The sequence below is a fragment of the Pseudophryne corroboree genome, chromosome 9, assembly GCF_028390025.1.
Source record: "Pseudophryne corroboree isolate aPseCor3 chromosome 9, aPseCor3.hap2, whole genome shotgun sequence".
Classification (NCBI taxonomy): Eukaryota; Metazoa; Chordata; class Amphibia; order Anura; family Myobatrachidae; genus Pseudophryne; species Pseudophryne corroboree.
Genome location: NC_086452.1, coordinates 22,939,919 through 22,964,601, shown reverse-complemented (window position 1 = coordinate 22,964,601; position 24,683 = coordinate 22,939,919). Strand labels below are relative to the sequence as shown.

The following is a 24,683-nucleotide window of genomic DNA, read 5'->3' as shown; positions in this document are numbered from 1 at the left end:
AACCTTTATATAAGTGTTCCTCCCTCATAGCATTTTAATTAGAGATGAGCGCCTGAAATTTTTCGGGTTTTGTGTTTTGGTTTTGGGTTCGGTTCCGCGGCCGTGTTTTGGGTTCGAACGCGTTTTGGCAAAACCTCACCGAATTTTTTTTGTCGGATTCGGGTGTGTTTTGGATTCGGGTGTTTTTTTCAAAAAACACTAAAAAACAGCTTAAATCATAGAATTTGGGGGTCATTTTGATCCCAAAGTATTATTAACCTCAAAAACCATAATTTACACTCATTTTCAGTCTATTCTGAATACCTCACACCTCACAATATTATTTTTAGTCCTAAAATTTGCACCGAGGTCGCTGTGTGAGTAAGATAAGCGACCCTAGTGGCCGACACAAACACCGGGCCCATCTAGGAGTGGCACTGCAGTGTCACGCAGGATGTCCCTTCCAAAAAACCCTCCCCAAACAGCACATGACGCAAAGAAAAAAAGAGGCGCAATGAGGTAGCTGTGTGAGTAAGATTAGCGACCCTAGTGGCCGACACAAACACCGGGCCCATCTAGGAGTGGCACTGCAGTGTCACGCAGGATGGCCCTTCCAAAAAACCCTCCCCAAACAGCACATGACGCAAAGAAAAAAAGAGGCGCAATGAGGTAGCTGTGTGAGTAAGATTAGCGACCCTAGTGGCCGACACAAACACCGGGCCCATCTAGGAGTGGCACTGCAGTGTCACGCAGGATGTCCCTTCCAAAAAACCCTCCCCAAACAGCACATGACGCAAAGAAAAAAAGAGGCGCAATGAGGTAGCTGTGTGAGTAAGATTAGCGACCCTAGTGGCCGACACAAACACCGGGCCCATCTAGGAGTGGCACTGCAGTGTCACGCAGGATGTCCCTTCCAAAAAACCCTCCCCAAACAGCACATGACGCAAAGAAAAAAAGAGGCGCAATGAGGTAGCTGACTGTGTGAGTAAGATTAGCGACCCTAGTGGCCGACACAAACACCGGGCCCATCTAGGAGTGGCACTGCAGTGTCACGCAGGATGTCCCTTCCAAAAAACCCTCCCCAATCAGCACATGATGCAAAGAAAAAGAAAAGAAAAAAGAGGTGCAAGATGGAATTGTCCTTGGGCCCTCCCACCCACCCTTATGTTGTATAAACAAAACAGGACATGCACACTTTAACCAACCCATCATTTCAGTGACAGGGTCTGCCACACGACTGTGACTGATATGACGGGTTGGTTTGGACCCCCCCCAAAAAAGAAGCAATTAATCTCTCCTTGCACAAACTGGCTCTACAGAGGCAAGATGTCCACCTCATCTTCACCCTCCGATATATCACCGTGTACATCCCCCTCCTCACAGATTATCAATTCGTCCCCACTGGAATCCACCATCTCAGCTCCCTGTGTACTTTGTGGAGGCAATTGCTGCTGGTCAATGTCTCCGCGGAGGAATTGATTATAATTCATTTTAATGAACATCATCTTCTCCACATTTTCTGGATGTAACCTCGTACGCCGATTGCTGACAAGGTGAGCGGCGGCACTAAACACTCTTTCGGAGTACACACTTGTGGGAGGGCAACTTAGGTAGAATAAAGCCAGTTTGTGCAAGGGCCTCCAAATTGCCTCTTTTTCCTGCCAGTATAAGTACGGACTGTGTGACGTGCCTACTTGGATGCGGTCACTCATATAATCCTCCACCATTCTATCAATGTTGAGAGAATCATATGCAGTGACAGTAGACGACATGTCCGTAATCGTTGTCAGGTCCTTCAGTCCGGACCAGATGTCAGCATCAGCAGTCGCTCCAGACTGCCCTGCATCACCGCCAGCGGGTGGGCTCGGAATTCTGAGCCTTTTCCTCGCACCCCCAGTTGCGGGAGAATGTGAAGGAGGAGATGTTGACAGGTCGCGTTCCGCTTGACTTGACAATTTTGTCACCAGCAGGTCTTTCAACCCCAGCAGACTTGTGTCTGCCGGAAAGAGAGATCCAAGGTAGGCTTTAAATCTAGGATCGAGCACGGTGGCCAAAATGTAGTGCTCTGATTTCAACAGATTGACCACCCGTGAATCCTTGTTAAGCGAATTAAGGGCTGCATCCACAAGTCCCACATGCCTAGCGGAATCGCTCCCTTTTAGCTCCTTCTTCAATGCCTTCAGCTTCTTCTGCAAAAGCCTGATGAGGGGAATGACCTGACTCAGGCTGGCAGTGTCTGAACTGACTTCACGTGTGGCAAGTTCAAAGGGCATCAGAACCTTGCACAACGTTGAAATCATTCTCCACTGCACTTGAGACAGGTGCATTCCACCTCCTATATCGTGCTCAATTGTATAGGCTTGAATGGCCTTTTGCTGCTCCTCCAACCTCTGAAGCATATAGAGGGTTGAATTCCACCTCGTTACCACTTCTTGCTTCAGATGATGGCAGGGCAGGTTCAGTAGTTTTTGGTGGTGCTCCAGTCTTCTGTACGTGGTGCCTGTACGCCGAAAGTGTCCCGCAATTCTTCTGGCCACCGACAGCATCTCTTGCACGCCCCTGTCGTTTTTTAAAAAATTCTGCACCACCAAATTCAAGGTATGTGCAAAACATGGGACGTGCTGGAATTTGCCCATATTTAATGCACACACAATATTGCTGGCGTTGTCCGATGCCACAAATCCACAGGAGAGTCCAATTGGGGTAAGCCATTCCGCGATGATCTTCCTCAGTTGCCGTAAGAGGTTTTCAGCTGTGTGCGTATTCTGGAAAGCGGTGATACAAAGCGTAGCCTGCCTAGGAAAGAGTTGGCGTTTGCGAGATGCTGCTACTGGTGCCGCCGCTGCTGTTCTTGCGGCGGGAGTCCATACATCTACCCAGTGGGCTGTCACAGTCATATAGTCCTGACCCTGCCCTGCTCCACTTGTCCACATGTCCGTGGTTAAGTGGACATTGGGTACAACTGCATTTTTTAGGACACTGGTGAGTCTTTTTCTGACGTCCGTGTACATTCTCGGTATCGCCTGCCTAGAGAAGTGGAACCTAGATGGTATTTGGTAACGGGGGCACACTGCCTCAATAAATTGTCTAGTTCCCTGTGAACTAACGGCGGATACCGGACGCACGTCTAACACCAACATAGTTGTCAAGGCCTCAGTTATCCGCTTTGCAGTAGGATGACTGCTGTGATATTTCATCTTCCTCGCAAAGGACTGTTGAACAGTCAATTGCTTACTGGAAGTAGTACAAGTGGGCTTACGACTTCCCCTCTGGGATGACCATCGACTCCCAGCGGCAACAACAGCAGCGCCAGCAGCAGTAGGCGTTACACGCAAGGATGCATCGGAGGAATCCCAGGCAGGAGAGGACTCGTCAGAATTGCCAGTGACATGGCCTGCAGGACTATTGGCATTCCTGGGGAAGGAGGAAATTGACACTGAGGGAGTTGGTGGGGTGGTTTGCGTGAGCTTGGTTACAAGAGGAAGGGATTTACTGGTCAGTGGACTGCTTCCGCTGTCACCCAAAGTTTTTGAACTTGTCACTGACTTATTATGAATGCGCTGCAGGTGACGTATAAGGGAGGATGTTCCGAGGTGGTTAACGTCCTTACCCCTACTTATTACAGCTTGACAAAGGGAACACACGGCTTGACACCTGTTGTCCGCATTTCTGGTGAAATACCTCCACACCGAAGAGCTGATTTTTTTGGTATTTTCACCTGGCATGTCAACGGCCATATTCCTCCCACGGACAACAGGTGTCTCCCCGGGTGCCTGACTTAAACAAACCACCTCACCATCAGAATCCTCCTGGTCAATTTCCTCCCCAGCGCCAGCAACACCCATATCCTCCTCATCCTGGTGTACTTCAACACTGACATCTTCAATCTGACTATCAGGAACTGGACTGCGGGTGCTCCTTCCAGCACTTGCAGGGGGCGTGCAAATGGTGGAAGGCGCATGCTCTTCACGTCCAGTGTTGGGAAGGTCAGGCATCGCAACCGACACAATTGGACTCTCCTTGTGGATTTGGGATTTCGAAGAATGCACAGTTCTTTGCTGTGCTGCTTTTGCCAGCTTGAGTCTTTTCATTTTTCTAGCGAGAGGCTGAGTGCTTCCATCCTCATGTGAAGCTGAACCACTAGCCATGAACATAGGCCAGGGCCTCAGCCGTTCCTTGCCACTCCGTGTGGTAAATGGCATATTGGCAAGTTTACGCTTCTCCTCCGACAATTTTATTTTAGGTTTTGGAGTCCTTTTTTTTCTGATATTTGGTGTTTTGGATTTGACATGCTCTGTACTATGACATTGGGCATCGGCCTTGGCAGACGACGTTGCTGGCATTTCATCGTCTCGGCCATGACTAGTGGCAGCAGCTTCAGCACGAGGTGGAAGTGGATCTTGATCTTTCCCTAATTTTGGAACCTCAACATTTTTGTTCTCCATATTTTAATAGGCACAACTAAAAGGCACCTCAGGTAAACAATGGAGATGGATACTAGTATACAATTATGGACTGCCTGCCGACTGCAGACACAGAGGTAGCCACAGCCGTGAACTACCGTACTGTACTGTGTCTGCAGCTAATATAGACTGGTTGATAAAGAGAAGATGTCTATGTAACTATGTATGTATAAAGAAGACTGAAAAAAATCCACGGTTAGGTGGTATACAATTATGGACGGACTGCCTGCCGAGTGCAGACACAGAGGTAGCCACAGCCGTGAACTACCGTACTGTACTGTGTCTGCAGCTAATATAGACTGGTTGATAAAGAGAAGATGTCTATGTAACTATGTATGTATAAAGAAGAATGAAAAAAAACCACGGTTAGGTGGTATACAATTATGGACGGACTGCCTGCCGAGTGCAGACACAGAGGTAGCCACAGCCGTGAACTACCGTACTGTACTGTGTCTGCAGCTAATATAGACTGGTTGATAAAGAGAAGATGTCTATGTAACTATGTATGTATAAAGAAGAATGAAAAAAATCCACGGTTAGGTGGTATTACAATTATGGACGGACTGCCTGCCGAGTGCAGAGACACAGAGGTAGCCACAGCCGTGAACTACCGTACTGTGTCTGCTGCGACTGGATGATAAATGATATAAAAAATATATATGTATATCACTACTGCAGCCGGACAGGTATATATTATATATTATATAATGACGGACCTGCTGGACACTGTCTGTCAGCAGAATGAGTTTTATTTTTATAGAATAAAAAAAAAACACACAAGTGAAGTCACACGACGAGTGTTTAACTTTTTCAGGCAATCACAATATAAGTATACTACTAACTATACTGGTGGTCAGTGTGGTCAGGTCACTGGTCAGTCACACTGGCAGTGGCACTCCTGCAGCAAAAGTGTGCACTGTTTAATTTTAATATAATATGTACTCCTGGCTCCTGCTATAACCTATAACTGGCACTGCAGTAGTGCTCCCCAGTCTCCCCCACAATTATAAGCTGTGTGAGCTGAGCAGTCAGACAGATATATAATATATATAGATGATGCAGCACACTGGCCTGAGCCTGAGCAGTGCACACAGATATGGTATGTGACTGACTGAGTCACTGTGTGTATCGCTTTTTTCAGGCAGAGAACGGATATATTAAATAAACTGCACTGTGTGTCTGGTGGTCACTCACTATATAATATATTATGTACTCCTGGCTCCTGCTATAACCTATAACTGGCACTGCAGTAGTGCTCCCCAGTCTCCCCCACAATTATAAGCTGTGTGAGCTGAGCAGTCAGACAGATATATATAATATTATATATAGATAATAGATGATGCAGCACACTGGCCTGAGCCTGAGCAGTGCACACAGATATGGTATGTGACTGACTGAGTCACTGTGTGTATCGCTTTTTTCAGGCAGAGAACGGATATATTAAATAAACTGCACTGTGTGTCTGGTGGTCACTCACTATATAATATATTATGTACTCCTGGCTCCTGCTATAACCTATAACTGGCACTGCAGTAGTGCTCCCCAGTCTCCCCCACAATTATAAGCTGTGTGAGCTGAGCAGTCAGACAGATATATATAATATTATATATAGATAATAGATGATGCAGCACACTGGCCTGAGCCTGAGCAGTGCACACAGATATGGTATGTGACTGACTGAGTCACTGTGTGTATCGCTTTTTTCAGGCAGAGAACGGATATATTAAATAAACTGCACTGTGTGTCTGGTGGTCACTCACTATATAATATATTATGTACTCCTGGCTCCTGCTATAACCTATAACTGGCACTGCAGTAGTGCTCCCCAGTCTCCCCCACAATTATAAGCTGTGTGAGCTGAGCAGTCAGACAGATATATATAATATTATATATAGATAATAGATGATGCAGCACACTGGCCTGAGCCTGAGCAGTGCACACAGATATGGTATGTGACTGAGTCACTGTGTGCTGTGTATCGCTTTTTTCAGGCAGAGAACGGATTATAAAGTAAACTGCACTGTCCTCACTAGTAAACTCTCTCCACTCAGTCTCTACACTTCTACAGTAACAGTACTCCTCCTAGTCAGCTCCAGTAAATCTCTCTCTGTCTCTTATAATCTAAATGGAGAGGACGCCAGCCACGTCCTCTCCCTATCAATCTCAATGCACGTGTGAAAATGGCGGCGACGCGCGGCTCCTTATATAGAATCCGAGTCTCGCGATAGAATCCGAGCCTCGCGAGAATCCGACAGCGTCATGATGACGTTCGGGCGCGCTCGGGTTAACCGAGCAAGGCGGGAAGATCCGAGTCGCTCGGACCCGTGAAAAAAAACATGAAGTTCTGGCGGGTTCGGATTCAGAGAAACCGAACCCGCTCATCTCTAATTTTAATATATATTCATATCGCCAAATCAGTGCCCCCCCTCTCTGTTTTAACCCTGTTTCTGTAGTGCAGTGCAGGGGAGAGCATGGGAGCCTTCCCACCAGCATTTCTGTGAGGGAAAATGGCGCTGTGTGCTGAGGAGAATAGGCCCCGCCCCCTTTTCGGCGGGCTTCTTCTCCGGAGTCTGTGATATCTGGCAGGGGTTAAATACATCCATATAGCCTCAAGGGCTATATGTGATGTATTTTTCGCCATACAGGTATTATACATTGCTGCCCAGGGCGCCCCCCCCCCCGCGCCCTGCACCCTCCGTGACCGCTGTGTGAAGTGTGCTGACAACAATGGCGCACAGCTGCAGTGCTGTGCGCTACCTGATGAAGACTGAAAGTCTTCTGCCGCCTGGTTCCGGACCTCTTCAATCTTCAGCATCTGCAAGGGGGGTCGGCGGCGCGGCTCCGGGACGAACCCCAGGGCGAGACCTGTGTTCCGACTCCCTCTGGAGCTAATGGTGTCCAGTAGCCTAAGAAGCCAATCCATCCTGCACGCAGGTGAGTTCACTTCTCTCCCCTAAGTCCCTCGATGCAGTGAGCCTGTTGCCAGCAGGACTCACTGAAAATAAAGAACCTAAAAACTTTTTCTAAGCAACTCTTTAAGAGAGCCACCTAGATTGCACCCTGCTCGGACGGGCACAAAAACCTAACTGAGGCTTGGAGGAGGGTCATAGGGGGAGGAGCCAGTACACACCATGTGATCCTAAAAGCTTGCTTTTGTGCCCTGTCTCCTGCGGAGCCGCTATTCCCCATGGTCCTGACGGAGTCCCCAGCATCCACTAGGACGTTAGAGAAAATTGAATTAACCCCAATGAACAGTTGGCATGGAGGCAGCAGATTATTAGGCTGGGGGCTGGATACTGGATGCCCATGTGACCTAGGAGCCTGGTTTCTGATTGCGATAGAAGCCATTGACATGGTATACCTGCTTAGGAGGGAGGGGTGTAGGAGCAACCCCTGAACCACCTTCTGTGCTGCGATGATTCATGTCTCCACTTTTAGAAAAAAATCCTAGAGCTGATGTGTCGACTGTTTAAGCTGCCATTGATGTGTGGACTGATGTATGGAGCTGACACAACTGAGTGGTGCTCCAAGAAAGACCATACCTCCCAACATGACCCTCTCCAGGAGGGACACAATGCTCTGCTTCTGGACTTTTTTCTTAATTTGTGATTGCCAGCACCTGTTTTGAACAGGTAAATGAATAAAGAAAGGGGTTTCAGCACAGGTGATGACAACATACCCTCCAACATGACCCGCCCCACTAGGTACAAAATGCTCTGTTTCTGGACTTCCCTCTTAATTTATTATTGCCATCACCTGTGAAGAAACAGCTTTCTTATCATTTAACTAGTTCAGCACAGGTGATGGAAATCATAAATTAAGAGGGAAGTCCAGGAACAGAGCATTTTGTACCTAGTGGGGTGGGTCATGTTGGAGGGTCTGTGACAATCATAAATTAAGAGGGAAGTCCAGGAGCAGAGCATTCTGTCCCTCCTGGAGAGGTTCATGTTGGGAGGTATGAAAGACACCTGTTGCTATGTGCTTATCCAGAGAGGACTGGGGATGGGCTGGGAGCAGGTGCAGAGGATCGGATCAGCCCACGGATGCATACACATAGGGAAGGAAGCGTAATGCTTGGTACATGGGAGGCTGGACACTAAGCCTCCGGGCCCTGTTCGCATACCTCCCAACATGACCCTCTCCAGGAGGGACACAATGCTCTGCTTCTGGACCTTTCTCTCAATGTATGATTGCCAGCACCTGTGTTGATCAGGTTACTGGATAAGAAAGGTGTTTTAGCTCAGGTGATGGTAATTATACAGTAAGAGGGAAGAGCAGGAGCAGAGCATTCTGTCCTCCTGGAGAGGGTCATGTTGGGAGGTATGACATAGGTATGAGCACTGGGTCAGTATTAGGGTACAGCACAGGTGATGGTAATCATACAGTAAGAGGGAAGTCCAGGAGTAGAGCATTCTGTCCTCCTGGAGAGGGTTATGTTGGGAGGTATGACATAGGTATGAGCACTGGGTCAGTATTAGGGTACAGCACAGGTGATGGTATTCATACAGTAAGAGGGAAGTCCAGGAGCAGAGCATTCTGTCCCTTCTGGAGAGGGTCATGTTGGGAGGTATGAAAGACACCTGTTGGTATGTGCTTATCCAGAGAGGACTGGGGATGGGCTGGGCGCAGGTGCAGAGGATCGGATCAGCCCACGGATGCATACACATAGGGAAGGAAGCGTAATGCTTGGTACATGGGAGGCTGGACACTAAGCCTCCGGGCCCTGTTCGCATACCTCCCAACATGACCCTCTCCAGGAGGGACACAATGCTCTGCTTCTGGACCTTTCTCTCAATGTATGATTGCCAGCACCTGTGTTGATCAGGTTACTGGATAAGAAAGGTGTTTCAGCACAGGTGATGGTAATCATACAGTAAGAGGGAAGAGCAGGAGCAGAGCATTCTGTCCTCCTGGAGATGTCATGTTGGGAGGTATGACATAGGTATGAGCACTGGGTCAGTATTAGGGTACAGCACAGGTGATGGTATTCATACAGTAAGAGGGAAGAGCAGGAGCAGAGCATTGTGTCCTCCTGGAGAGGTCATGTTGGGAGGTATGACATAGGTATGAGCACTGGGTTAGTACTAGGGTACAGCACAGGTGATGGTAATCATACAGTAAGAGGGAAGAGCAGGAGCAGAGCATTGTGTCCTCCAGGAGAGGTCATGTTGGGAGGTATGACATAGGTATGAGCACTGGGTCAGTATTAGGGTACAGCACAGGTGATGGTAATCATACAGTAAGAGGGAAGTCCAGGAGCAGAGCATTGTGTCCTCCAGGAGAGGTCATGTTGGGAGGTATGACATAGGTATGAGCACTGGGTCAGTATTAGGGTACAGCACAGGTGATGGCAATCATACAGTAAGAGGGAAGTCCAGGAGCAGAGCGAGCAGAGCATTGTGTCCTCCTGGAGAGGGTCATGTTGGGAGGTATGTGTTCGGCAAGTAACTGAAATGGGCACCCTCGCGCTGGGGATGGACACGAGATCGTGACATCAGATCCCTGGCGGAAACATCACTACAGTACCGTGTCAGAGAGAAACATAGACTTTGATGGCAGATAACCTCTTGGCCCATCTAGTCTGCCTGTTTAAGAGGAGGCAGAAAGGTGGAGCCGGGGGGTGAGCCTGGAGAAGGGAGGAGATGGGCCCCTTCTTCATCTCCTCTCTCCCAGATGAACTGCCACATCCCTCTATGGGGTCTATTCAGTGGTTAAAGTGGGCCGGAACGGGGCGGAACTGCGTTCCGTCACCTCTAATTGCAGGCGGAACCAGTTCCGCCTCCGCCCGGCCACAGCATCAGGTCCCGACTCCCAGCTGCATTTTAAAGGTGGCAGCGGCCGCCAGCCAATCCAGGCTCGCGGACCGCTGTAGCACCAATCAGAAGTAGGGGCGGCTATGTCAAAATCTGGCGTGAGCCAATCACGGCTCGCGGACCGCCAGCCAATGAGAAGCTGCCAAGTGGCAGCTTCTCATTAGCTGGCGGTCCGTGAGCTGGGAATGGCACATAATCGGCGCCAGATTCAAAGTAAGCCTCGCAAAGTACATCCCCTGTGTGTGGAGGCTGGTGTCCCAGGCGCCCCTGTGCAGCACTTAAACCTGCTCCTTCACACAGCACTACATAGAGAGAGCCGGGCAGCGCTACAGCTACATGCTACGCCCCTTCCCAGCTTCCGACCTCAGCTGCCAGGCCCGGCGACAGGGGGCGTCTAAGGGGACATCCGTATCGGGCCCCATGCTTCAGAGGGGGATCAGGTGCATAGAAAATGAGGCCGCATCACCTAATCGCTATAAAGGAAATTTGAATAACTTCAGCTCCCGCCCACTCGCATCCTCCTGTTCGTCCGCATCCATCCGTCCAGCCTGCTGGCTGCCTCAAATCAACTGGCTTATTGGCAGTCAGTGGCGCTTTCTCACGACTGACTGTGTGCCCATGAAGAGTGGAGGAGCTGAAGCAATGTGCACTGATCACCGTCCAGGTGCAGGAACTGGATGGCCTGAGCAAGTAAAGACTCAAAAAAGGTAGCCTCTATTAGCTAGGAGAGGGACAGGACCATTGTAATAACAATCCTGAAAAATGCATTTGAGTTTGCCTAGAATGACACACTAAAGCACCAGCACCTTTGTCATGTGGGGCAATTATTTACTATAAAATAACAACAAAAAAAGTTCTAATTTGTGATGCTTTGAATAATGCTTAACTGTGTGTTTATGTGTGTATATTTGTGTATATATATATATATATATATATATATATATATATATATATATATATATATCTATCTATCCCATACTAGTATGTGGGGCGGGCAATGTGAAAAAGATTGTGCTACTGTGAGGCATTATTTTGAATTGGTGGTACTTATGTGTGGCCATGCCCCTTCCTTGTGAGGCCACACCCATTTTTGCGGCACGCGTGTCTTCGGCGTGCGCTAAGCGGGAGGAGTCGTGGAGGTGGTGAGTTCCCCCACCTCTCCAGGACCACTTTAAGCCCTGGGTCTATTCATGAAGCAGCAAAAGTGCGGAGAAACCAGCGGAGAAGTTGCCCAACCAATCAGCTGCTACGTATTTTGTAGAATGCACTTTAGAAATGTTACCTCAACACTGATATTGGTTGCCACGGACAACTTCTCCACTTCATGAATAGACCCCTTTATTACGACCCACGATGGTGTACTACAATGAGTTATTCTGACTCATACTGTAATACCGGCTGTTAAAGCCCCTAGCTCCGGGACCCCTCATTGCAGCAGACTGTACCGCCGTAGCTAGTTGTACCCCTGGATGGTAGCGTCAAGGGGCGGGCCCCTTGTCTGTCAGGGCCCGGGACTCAAGTCCTGGCAGTCCCCCCCTGATGGCAGCCCTGACAGTGTATGATTATCTGTGATTTGCCGTTATGTGTATTCCCTTGCAGAATAACATTGTCTGTACCAAGTCACGTGTTATAGAACCACAAGTAGCAGCATGCCCGCCTGTCAGAGGCCCATAGGAGGGTGGAGGGGTACAAATAACAGACGGGCAACCATAAATCCGGGTATGCAGGGGCTTATAGTCTTACAAATGCCAGGGAACCAAGGGCTGCCCACCCTCTCGGCAAGGTACCGGCCCCATAGCGCCCACCCGTCACACTGAGAAAGTCATCGTAGAGACCGATAACAGGGTGACGTGAAGCTTGACTGCGAGCCGCGCATGCGCGCTAGAGCCGGCGCGGTCACAGCCAGCCAGGAGGACACGCCTGCGTCGTGACGTCACGGAGACAGGTGGTCACGTGGCGCGGTGATCTGCGGTGTGTGTGTTGGCTGCGCTGCTTCTGGCCATGTCCGCTCGGTAGATGCTAGAATCAAGTGGGCTAAGGGACCTTTTCCTTCTGGGGGAGGAGTTACGACATAAGGGGGAGGAGCTACGCCAGCGGGATAGTTCCTCTACTATCCACGCCACCAACTATTACCTTTAGTAATCAGGTGGCGAGTGAAGCGGAGCGGAGCGAGCCACCGAGCCCGAAGCGTGGCGAGCGTACTTTTCGGGTACCCTGTTCGCCCGTAGCTCCTCCCCATGGTGACGTGTCTCCTCTCCTAGATACGTCAGAAGGTCCCTTCTCCCACTCCGAAATAGAATCAACCATGTCCGCTCTGAGGGTGACCCGCCGGGTGAGTGGGGGTCGTTGTTACCCCAGTGTGAGGTATCCGGCTGCTGTATAACGGGGATAGCACCAGGGCAACGCTGTGCATAGCTCCGGGCTCACTCCTCTCTGCAGGGTGTCTTTCCAGCGGTGTGGGACTACAAGTCCCAGCATGTTGCCCTCTGGCTAACTGTGCATGCTTGGATATGTAGTTCAGCAGCAGGTTAAAGGTGCCCCACTATATGTCTCTGTTTAGGGGAGGGGGGAACCTCAAGGTCACATGACCCCCACCCCCATCATTCTCAGTCTTGTATGTGTATCTATCTGTCTACGTATGTATGTATGTATGTATGTATGTATGTATGTATGTATGTATGTATGTGTATATGTGTGTGTATATATATATATATATATATATATATATATATATGCGTATATATAACAATGTACAGTAGCATACTTGTGGCTTTATGTTCATTTTATTTGTTTCTCTGCTTCATTCTGTTTTTGCCAGGTTATTTACCACCTGTGTGCCCAGCTGCCCGTTATATAGGTGTATGTGTTGCTTACAGGTAGGACAGGAAGGATTTAGTGGCGCCGCTGTGTGCGGAGCGTTGTACCTGCCCCTTATTTATAATGTACAGATGGAGCAGAGCTTATTGATGAGAATGGTCGGGAAAGGCTACAGGATATGTCTTTTATATTCTTGTATCTTGGATTATAAAATTATGCTGCGTTGTAATAAAGTCATGAGTTTACTTTTTCATGCCCCGTGCTCTTCTGCATTATGTTACCCTCCCTACATCACACGTCTCTAGTAACTGTGCCAACGGTGCCTCCTTAATACCCGCAGGTGGCTTCTCTGGCATATTCAGTGTCACATGTCAGCGTTACTTCTTTCCCAGGCGAGCAGGAGAGCGCGTGTGGATTGTTGGGTCGACAGTAACTAGGTAAACAGTCATTAGGTCGACCGCTATTGGTCGACGGTGACTAGGTCGACATGAGTTTTTTTTCATATTTTTTTGGGTGTCATCTTCTTCGTAAAGTGTCCGGGAACCCCAATTAGTGCACCGTGTCTCCTCGCATGGCTCGCTATGCTTCGGGCAAGGTGCCTCGCTCCGCTACCGCTGCTCTCGGCACAGGTTACTGTTCCCAATTGTAGTCCACGTGGATCGTAACGTATGAAAAAGTTCCAAAGATTAAAAAAAAAGGTGAAAAACTCATGTTGATCTTTTCATGTGTCGACCTTTGCTATGTTAACCTAATGACCATGTCGACCAATAGTGGTCAACCTAGTGAGTGTCGGCCTGAAGACCAGATACCCAGGACAGCTATGTCTTCCACTTTTATATTTACACCTATCAGTTGTATTATATATATGTAAAATATATATAATCTATATATATATGTGTGTGTGTGTGTGTGTTATAACAGACAGAGGGAAGAACAGCGCACATTTCGCTTTTATAACATCCAGGTGTTATGTAATATGAGGAGAGCACGCACCTCATCGATAAAGTGTAGGACCAGAATTCTCATTAACGTTTCAGTAGAAGGGTTTATTCAGGTGTAAGGCGTATATAGGGGCGATTCAATTGAGATTCAGCAAGAAAAAATGTGGGAGAAGTTTGTGGTTTGTGCGCCCCCAACATGGATTTAGCCATTCGCAGCAAAACTCTGTATATTTGGGCACGTATAAAGTAATGGGTGCCCGATCAGAGCAACAACTGAATTGCTTTGATGGGGTGGTATTCAGTATGCCGGCTGTCGGCATCCCGACAGCTGGCATGCCGACACTTATTCTCCCTCGTGAGGGTCCACGACCCCCCCTGGAGGGAGAATAAAATAGCGTGGCGCGCCACCGTGCCCGCAGCGTGGCGAGCGCAGAGAGCCCGCAAGGGGCTCATTTGCGCTCGCCACACTGTCGGTATGCCGGCGGTCGGGCTCCCGGCACCAGTATGCTGGTCGCCGGGAGCCCGACCGCCGGCATACCATACTACACCCCTTTGATGGGCGCCCGAAAACCCATTTGAATTGCTTTCAAAGACCATGACAACGTTCTGACCATATCAGCATTTTACATGGCAACATTCTGACCGTCGACCTGTCTGGATACCCACAGAAGCTTTAGTATTTGTACTATAGTGGAACCTGTCGCTGCGTCCCTAGCGCCATAGCCTGTGTAGCCTGTCCCTGAAGCCTTCTGCACACAGTTCTAGGACCAAGGTCCAGCATAGGTCTCATCACTGATTAGATAGGAGGTTACTGCAGCAACACTCTCCCAGGAAGGGATCCGCTCAGGATCCCAGCAGTCTGAATTCTAACGCTGGGATCCCGACACTGCTATGCCGACGCCGGCATCCCATCGTATGTATTCCCCCAGGAACAGCGCCAGCCACCTCTATTATCGTGGTTCAGTCACATTAATAATGTGCTTCGGGAAACAAGTTATTTAGTCTGATGCATTATAGGACTTGGTATAATGGCATGCGACATATGGATCATTTACTGATCTACACATAAGATGACGAGATGCGAGGGAAACACGTGATGCGTCGCTGTGTAGATAAGTCGGTATTTACAGTGTGCCGACGGTGAGACACAGCTCAGGCAGCTGATGCATTGGTGGAATCGGCATTCTTCAGGTGTGTGTCCCGATCTCTCCTGTGTAATACACAGTACACCTCGCCAAGTGCACCTATTACGTGACCCTAATACACAGCACGTGCCGGAATCCTATACATGAAATGATTGCAGTGTTTATACCGGCTGATGCTCGCACATTTGAGCATTTATTTATTTCTCTAACGTCCTAGTGGATGCTGGGTACTCCGTAAGGACCATGGGGAATAGAAGGGCTCCGCAGGAGACTGGGCACTCTAAGAAAGATTTAGTACTACTGGTGTGCACTGGCTCTTCCCTCTATGCCCCTCCTCCAGACCTCAGTTAGAATCTGTGCCCGGCCAGAGCTGGGTGCTTTTAGTGGGCTCTCCTGAGCTTGCTAATAAGAAAGTATTTTTGTTTAGGTTTTTTATTTTCAGAGAGCTTCTGCTGGCAACAGACTCTCTGCTACGTGGGACTGAGGGGAGAGAAGCAAACCTACTAACTGCGGCTAGGTTGCGCTTCTTAGGCTACTGGACACCATTAGCTCCAGAGGGATCGAACACAGGAACCTAACCTTGGTCGTCCGTTCCCGGCGCCGCGCCGCTGTCCCCCTCGCAGAGCCAGAAAACAGAAGCCGGCGAGAGAAGCAAGAAGACGTCAAAATCGGCGGCAGAAGACTCCTGTCTTCATATGAGGTAGCGCACAGCACTGCAGCTGTGCGCCATTGCGCCCACACTAACCCACACACTCCGGTCACTGTAGGGTGCAGGGGGCCGCCCTGGGCAGCAATTGATTACCTCCTGGCAAAAGCAGCATATATACAGCTGGGCATTGTAATATGCATGAGCCCCCGCCATTAATTTTACACAAAATCGCGGGACAGAAGCCCGCCGCTGAGGGGGCGGGGCCTTCTTCCTCAGCACTCACCAGCGCCATTTTCTCTCCACAGCTCCGCTGAGAGGAAGCTCCCCAGGCTCTCCCCTGCAGACTCACGGTAGAAAGAGGGTAAAAAGAGGGGGGGGCACATAAATTTAGCGCATTAATCATATATACAGCAGCTACTGGGTAAACACAAAGTTAATGTGTGATTCCTGGATCATATAGCGCTGGGGTGTGTGCTGGCATACTCTCTCTCTGTCTCTCCAAAAGGCCTTGTGGGGGTCCTGTCCTCATATAGAGCATCCCGTGTGTGTGTGTGGTGTGTCGGTACGCGTGTGTCGACATGTTTGACGAGGAGGGCTATGTGGAGGCAGAGCAAGTGCAGATTAATGACGTGACAGCGCCGACACCTGATTGGATATGTGGAAGGTGTTAAATGATAATGTAAACTCCTTGCATAAAAGGTTGGATAAAGCTGATGCCTTGGGACAGTTGGGGTCTCAGCCCATGCCTGATCCTACAGCGCAGAGGCCGTCAGGGTCTCAGAAGCGCCCACTATCCAAAATTGTTGACACAGATATCGACACGGATTCTGACTCCAGTGTCGATGACGATGATGCAAAATTGCAGCCTAAAATGGCTAAAGCCATCCGCTACATGATTATAGCAATGAAGGATGTTTTGCACATATCAGAGGTAAACCCTGTCCCTGACAAGAGGGTTTATATGTATGGGGAGAAAAAGCAAGAGGTGACTTTTCCCCCTTCACATGAGTTAAATGAGTTATGTGAAAAAGCGTGGGATTCCCCCGATAGGAAAGCGCTGATTTCCAAAAGGTTACTTATGGCGTACCCTTTCCCGCCAACGGACAGGATGCGCTGGGAATCCTCCCCTAGAGTAGATAAAGCTCTGACACACTTATCTAAGAAGGTGGCCCTGCCGTCACAGGATACGGCTGCCCTAAAGGATCCTGCCGATAGGAAGCAGGAAAGTATCCTGAAGTCTGTTTATACGCATTCAGGTACTCTACTGAGGCCGGCAATTGCGTCGGCCTGGATGTGTAGTGCTGTAGCAGCATGGACAGATAATCTGTCTGAGGAACTGGATACCTTAGACAAGGATACCATTTTACTGACCCTGGGGCATATAAAAGACGCTGTCCTATATATGAGGGATGCCCAGAGGGACATTTGCCTACTGGGCTCTAGAATAAATGCAATGTCAATTTCTGCCAGAAGGGTCCTGTGGACTCTGCAATGGACAGGTGATGCCGACTCCAAAAAGCACATGGAGGTTTTACCTTACAAGGGTGAGGAATTGTTTGGGGACGGTCTCTCGGACCTAGTTTCCACAGCTACGGCTGGGAAGTCAAATTTTGTTGCCATATATTCCCTCACAGCCTAAGAAAGCACCGTATTACCAAATGCAGTCCTTTCGATCACAAAGAAGCAAGAAGGTCAGAGGTGCGTCCTTTCTTGCCAGAGGCAGGGGTAGAGGAAAGAAGCTGCACCATACAGCTAGTTCCCAGGAACAGAAGTCCTCCCCGGCTTCCACTAAATCCACCGCATGACGCTGGGGCTCCACAGGTGGAGCCAGGAGCGGTGGGGGCGCGTCTCCGAAATTTCAGCCACCAGTGGGTTCGCTCACAGGTGGATCCCTGGGCTATACAGATTGTGTCTCAGGGATACAAGCTGGAATTCGAAGTGATGCCCCCTCACCGTTACCTCAAATCGGCCCTGCCAGCTTCCCCCATGGAACGGGAAGTAATGTTAGCAGCAATTCACAAGTTATATCTCCAGCAGGTGGTGGTAAAGGTTCCCCTCCTTCAACAGGGAAGGGGATACTATTCCACAATGTTTGTGGTACCGAAACCGGACGGTTCGGTCAGACCCATATTGAATTTAAAGTCCCTGAACATTTATCTGAAAAGATTCAAGTTCAAAAAATCGCTCAGAGCGGTCATTGCAAGCCTGGAAGAGGGGGATTTTATGGTGTCTCTGGACATCAAGGATGCATACCTGCATGTCCCCATTTATCCACCTCATCAGGAGTACCTCAGATTTGTGGTACAGGACTGTCATTACCAATTCCAGACGTTGCCGTTTGGGCTCTCCACGGCACCGAGAATATTTACCAAGGTAATGGCGGAAATGATGGTGATCCTGAGAAAGCAAGGAGTCACAGTTATCCCATACTTGGACGATCTCCTCATAAAGGCGAGGTCCAGAGAGCAGTTGCTGATCAGCGTAGCACACTCTCAGGAAGTGTTGCAGCAGCATGGCTGGATTCTGAATATCCCAAAGTCGCAGCTGATTACTACGACGCGTCTGCCCTTTCTGGGCATGATTCTGGACACAGACCAGAAGAAGGTGTTTCTCCCGGCGGAGAAGGCTCAGGAGCTCGTGACTTTAGTCAGAGACCTCTTAAAACCGAAACAGGTGTCTGTGCATCACTGCACGTGAGTCCTGGGAAAGATGGTGGCATCGTACGAAGCCATTCCCTTCGGCAGGTTCCATGCGAGGATCTTTCAGTGGGATCTGTTGGACAAGTGGTCCGGATCGCATCTTCAGATGCATCGGCTGATCACCCTGTCCCCGAGGGCCAGGGTGTCTCTTCTGTGGTGGCTGCAGAGTGCTCACCTTCTCGAGGGCCGCAGGTTCGGCATACAGGACTGGGTCCTGGTGACCACGGATGCGAGCCTCCGAGGATGGGGGGCAGTCACTCAGGAAAGAAACTTCCAAGGGTTGTGGTCAAGTCAGGAGGCTTGTCTGCACATAAATATCCTGGAACTAAGGGCCATATACAACGCCCTGGGTCAAGCGGAGCCTCTGCTTCGCAACCAACCGGTGCTGATTCAGTCAGACAACATCACCGCAGTGGCTCATGTAAACCGCCAGGGCGGCACGAGGCAGAGTGGCGATGGCGGAAGCCACCAGGATTCTTCGTTGGGCAGAGAATCACGTGCAAGCACTGTCAGCAGTGTTCATTCAGGGAGTGGACAACTGGGAAGCAGACTTCCTCAGCAGGCACGACCTCCACCCAGGAGAGTGGGGACTTCATCACGAAGTCTTCACTCAGATTACAAATCGATGGGAACTGCCACAGGTGGACATGATGGCGTCCCGTCTCAACAAAAAGCTACAAAGGTATTGCGCCAGGTCAAGAGACCCTCAGGCGATAGCTGTGGACGCACTAGTAACACTGTGGGTGTTCCAGTCGGTCTATGTGTTTCCTCCTCTTCCTCTCATACCCAAGGTGCTGAGAATCGTAAGAAAAAGAGGAGTGAGAACAATACTCATTGTTCCGGATTGGCCAAGAAGGACTTGGTACCCGGAACTGCAAGAAATGCTCACAGAGGACCCATGGCCTCTGCCTCTCAGACAGGACCTGTTGCAACAGGGGCCCTGTCTGTTCCAAGACTTACCGCGGCTGCGTTTGACGGCATGGCTGTTGAACGCAGGATCCTAGCAGAAAAAGGCATTCCGGATGAAGTTATTCCTACGCTTATAAAGGCTAGGAAGGACGTGACAGCAAAACACTATCACTGTATATGGCGAAAATATGTTGCCTGGTGTGAGGCCAGGAAGGCCCCTACAGAGGAATTCCAGCTGGGCCGGTTCCTGCACTTCCTACAGTCTGGAGTGACTATGGGCTTGAAGTTGGGGTCCATAAAGGTCCAGATTTCGGCCCTCTCCATTTTCTTTCAAAAGGAACTGGCTTCTCTTCCTGAAGTTCAGACGTTTGTTAAGGGAGTGCTGCATATTCAGCCCCCTTTTGTGCCACCAGTGGCACCTTGGGATCTCAACGTGGTGTTGGATTTCCTGAAATCCCACTGGTTTGAGCCACTTAAGACCGTGGAGCTAAAGTATCTCGCGTGGAAGGTGGTCATGCTATTGGCCTTAGCTTCGGCTAGGCGTGTGTCAGAATTGGCGGCTTTGTTATGTAAAAGCCCCTATCTGGTTTTCCATATGGACAGGGCAGAATTACGGACTCGTCCGCAATTTCTGCCGAAGGTGGTGTCATCTTTTCATTTGAACCAACCTATTGTGGTGCCTGCGGCTACTCGTGACTTGGAGGATTCCAAGTTGCTTGATGTAGTCAGGGCTTTGAAGATCTATGTAGCCAGGACGGCTGGAGTCAGGAAGACTGACTCGCTGTTTATCCTGTATGCATCCAACAAGCTGGGTGCTCCTGCTTCAAAGCAAACCATTGCTCGCTGGATCTGTAGCACGATTCAGCAGGCTCATTCTGCGGCTGGATTGCCGCATCCAAAGTCAGTAAAAGCCCATTCCACAAGGAAGGTGGGCTCTTCTTGGGCGGCTGCCCGAGGGGTCTCGGCATTACAGCTTTGCCGAGCAGCTACTTGGTCGGGTTCAAACACATTTGCTAAGTTTTACAAGTTTGATACCCTGGCTGAGGAGGACCTAGAGTTTGCTCATTCGGTGCTGCAGAGTCATCCACACTCTCCCGCCCGTTTGGGAGCTTTGGTATAATCCCCATGGTCCTTACGGAGTCCCCAGCATCCACTAGGACGTTAGAGAAAATAAGATTTTACTCACCGGTAAATCTATTTCTCGTAGTACGTAGTGGATGCTGGGCGCCCGTCCCAAGTGCGACTTTCTGCAATACGTGTATATAGTTATTGCTTGATAAAGAGTTACGTTATGTTGGCATCCATTGTTTGATGCTCTGTTGTTCATACTGTTGACTGGGTAAGTTTATCACAAGTTATACGGTGTGATTGGTGTGGCTGGTATGAGTCTTACCCTGGATTCCAAAATCCTTTCCTTATAATGTCAGCTCTTCCGGGCACAGATTCTAACTGAGGTCTGGAGGAGGGGCATAGAGGGAGGAGCCAGTGCACACCAGATAGTACTAAATCTTTCTTAGAGTGCCCAGTCTCCTGCGGAGCCAGTCTATTCCCCATGGGCCTTACAGAGTCCCCAGCATCCACTACGGACTACGAGAAATAGATTTACCGGTGAGTAAAATCTTTATTTTTTGCACTGCACATTTGCTCCATATTATTTAATATGTTCTTTTTACACAGGCCAAGAAAAAACCCAAAATGTTTTATTAGTCTCCTATAAGGTGGCTGAGACGCCTGTTACTTGTTTCTTTTGGGCACTCGTGTAGGTCGTACCGCGCAATTTCAGCAATGCCACATAATGCTCAGGGTAATCTAATGGGATCATTATCCACCCTGGAGCCTCATATGCTGACCATTGCACACACTGTAATGTAATCGTTGCACTCCTTTTCCCCAGGTGCTGCAGCACGTTGCAAAGCATGGACGGAGAGCGCAGTCCTCCACCGCCCCTCACACTGCGGCCGCCTCAGCCTCCCCCTCCGGCTTCAGCTTCGGTAAGTTTCCGATATCATCTCTCTCTTATGAACAGTAGTTTAAGATTAGCTGCTGATAAGACCAGAACACACTTTGAGGGTCAGTCCGACCTGATTGGTGCTGTGCACAGCAGCCAATCAGGTTGGAACTGCGCATGCGCCGGCGCCGCAGTGCACCGACGCATGCCAGACAGCCGACGGCTGTCGTAGCCCAGCGATCGCCTCTGCCTGATTGACAGGCAGAGGCGTTCACTGGGTGGGAGGGGGCGGAAGGCATGGCCGGACCGTGCGATGAGGGGGGGGGGGGGGGGGGGGTGAGGTAGCCGCAGTGGCTGCGTGATGTCAGACGCAGCCGCTGCGACCCGACCAGCGCACCTCCTGCGGCACGCCGAGAGTTACTCTCCGAAGAGTAACTCTGAAGAGTCACTCTTCAAGTGCAAAAGTGCTTTTGTACTTGTGTGGGTGGGGGCCGGCCTGACATGCGGGGTGGACTAGCCCTGTGCTGGGCGTCCCCCCACATGTCAGGGAAGATGATCGTAGCTGTGCTAACTTTAGCACAGCTACGATCAGGTCGGCATAACCCCCTTTATCTCCTGGCTGGACAAGTTCCTGGAGATGGAATTCAGGTTACTTATTTAACTTCACGGCTTGCAGCCTTAAAGTGCATACACACTGGGCGTTTCCCCCCCCTGCCCAGCGATGTCAGCGGGGGTGAGCGGCTTTCCATAGCAGGACGCTATGGAAAGCCGCTCACCCCGCGTTCATCTACTGGTAATACTAGTAGATGAACAGCGGCCGTCAGCGATGAAGCAGGAGCGCGCATCAGCGCTCATCGCTTGTGCATACACACTGGGCGGCCTTGAGCTGAAAGCCGCGCAACACATCAAAAGTTACCTGCTCTCAGCTCAAAATTGCCTATAAAGTGGCGCTAATCCTGACTTGCGCATGTTTTGGTAAAGAACCGGCAGGTTAAATTAACATATTTTACATTTGTGTTGCATTCATTTTACTGATGAAATACTGCAGTGTGGTCTTGGTGTAACTGCACACAGTGTAGGGGGGGAGACTTACTCCTTTATGCCTTAGTATATGCAGACTATGATCCAAGATTGTGTCCTCTCTTCCTGTTACCTGCCTGCAATGACGTGGTGAGGGGAGGAAGGTGAGGCAGAGCCTTTCCTGTCATAACGTATACGCCAGAGTTTTGATTATATAAAGTATAGAAAAAATGCAAATAATATATTAGAAATATTTCCTTTGTATTATTCTAATAATTTTTATAGCCAAACTCTGGAGTAAAAAAGTCTATGGCACCTGCCTATCTTTTCCGCACATATCTGATCAAAGCTCAGAAAATTTCCAAGAGTTTATACTGCTGCAACCTGTGTATAATGCCCAGATGTATATACCGCTGCACCTGTGTATAATGCCCACATGTATATACTGCTGCACCTCTGTATAATGCCCACATGTATATTAATGTTCACTCTAGGAGTGAAAAGGGGCAGGGCGCCGGACTCCAGGGGCACATTTGCGAATGCGCCCGAAACGGGGGCGCAGCCACGCAAATTAGGGGCGTGGCCATGCCTACGTCATTTTAGGGGGCGGTGCGGCCCACAGACGCTACTATAGAGGGCGTCTGTGGCCGGCGACGTCACTGTTGGGGGCGTGCCCAGCACCTCCGTCGTTGCTGGGCTTCCCCCAGCTCTCTCCCAATGTGTGAATGGATGCCGCGCTCATGCGCACGGCATCTATACACGCCGGGAGGGCAGGAAGCGGGCAGCTGTTCTAGCAGGGTGCCGCAAAAGGGGCAGGGCGGGTTTTGCCTGCTAAAAAACGGGCAGGGCGCGGCGCCCTGCTAAAACAGCCTAGAGTGAACACTATATATACTTCTGCACCCCTGTATAATGTCCACATGTATATACTGCTGCACCTGTGTATAATGCCCACATGTATATACTGCTGCACCTGTGTATAATGCCCGCATGTATATACTGCTGCACCTGCATATAATGCCCACATGTATATACTGCTGCGCCTGTGTATAATGCCCACATGTATATACTGCTGCACCTGTGTATAATGCCCACATGTATATACTTCTGCACCCCTGTATAATGCCCACATGTATATACTTCTGCACCCCTGTATAATGCCCACATGTATATACTGCTGCACCTGTGTATAATGCCCACATGTATATACTGCTGCACCTCTGTATAATGCCCACATGTGTATACTGCTGCACCTGTGTATAATGCCCACATGTATATACTGCTGCACCTGCATATAATGCCCACATGTATATACTGCTGCGCCTGTGTATAATGTCCACATGTATATACTTCTGCACCCCTGTATAATGCCCACATGTATATACTTCTGCACCCCTGTATAATGCCCACATGTATATACTGCTGCACCTGTGTATAATGCCCACATGTATATACTGCTGCACCTCTGTATAATGCCCACATGTGTATACTGCTGCACCTGCGTATAATGCCCACATGCGTATACTGCTGCACCTGCGTATAATGCCCACATGCGTATACTGCTGCACCTGCGTATAATGCCCACATGCGTATACTGCTGCACCTGCGTATAATGCCCACATGCGTATACTGCTGCACCTGCATATAATGCCCACATGCGTATACCGCTGCACCTGCATATAATGCCCACATGCGTATACTGCTGCACCTGCATATAATGCCCACATGCGTATACCGCTGCACTTGCGTATAATGCCCACATGCGTATACTGCTGCACCTGCGTATAATGCCCACGTGTATATACTGCTGCACCTGCGTATAATGGCCACATGTATATACCGCTGCACCTGTGTATAATGCCTACATGTATATACCGCTGCACCTGTGTATAATGCCCACATGTATATACTGCTGCACCTGTGTATAATGCCCACATGTATATACTGCTGCACCTGTGTATAATGCCCACATGTATATACTGCTGCACCTCTGTATAATGCCCACATGCGTATACTGCTGCACCTGTGTATAATGCCCACATGTATATACTGCTGCACCTCTGTATAATGCCCACATGCGTATACTGCTGCACCTGTGTATAATGCCCACATGTGTATACTGCTGCACCTGTGTATAATGCCCACATGCGTATACTGCTGCACCTGTGTATAATGCCCACATGTGTATATACTGCTGCACCTCTGTATAATGCCCACATGCGTATACTGCTGCACCTGTGTATAATGCCCACATGTATATACTGCTGCACCTCTGTATAATGCCCACATGTATATACTGCTGC

General features: G+C 49.5%; 1 protein-coding gene across 2 annotated transcripts in view; it reads left to right on the top strand.

Annotated features, from left to right (window-relative positions):
* The first annotated feature begins 12,205 nt into the window (after positions 1–12,205).
* Positions 12,206–24,683, top strand: part of ACADM (acyl-CoA dehydrogenase medium chain) — a 70,538-nt gene continuing 58,060 nt past the window's right edge. Inside the window, exons 1-3 of one of the 2 annotated variants that reach the window (XM_063939060.1) lie at positions 12,206–12,226; positions 13,074–13,131; positions 21,310–21,406. In XM_063939060.1, coding sequence (XP_063795130.1) covers positions 13,117–13,131; positions 21,310–21,406 — 112 coding nt within the window. In that variant the 5' untranslated portion in view covers positions 12,206–12,226; positions 13,074–13,116. Of the gene's footprint in view, positions 12,227–12,342; positions 12,588–13,073; positions 13,132–21,309; positions 21,407–24,683 lie in introns of those variants that run through there. The other variant, XM_063939059.1, reaches the window with a different exon arrangement.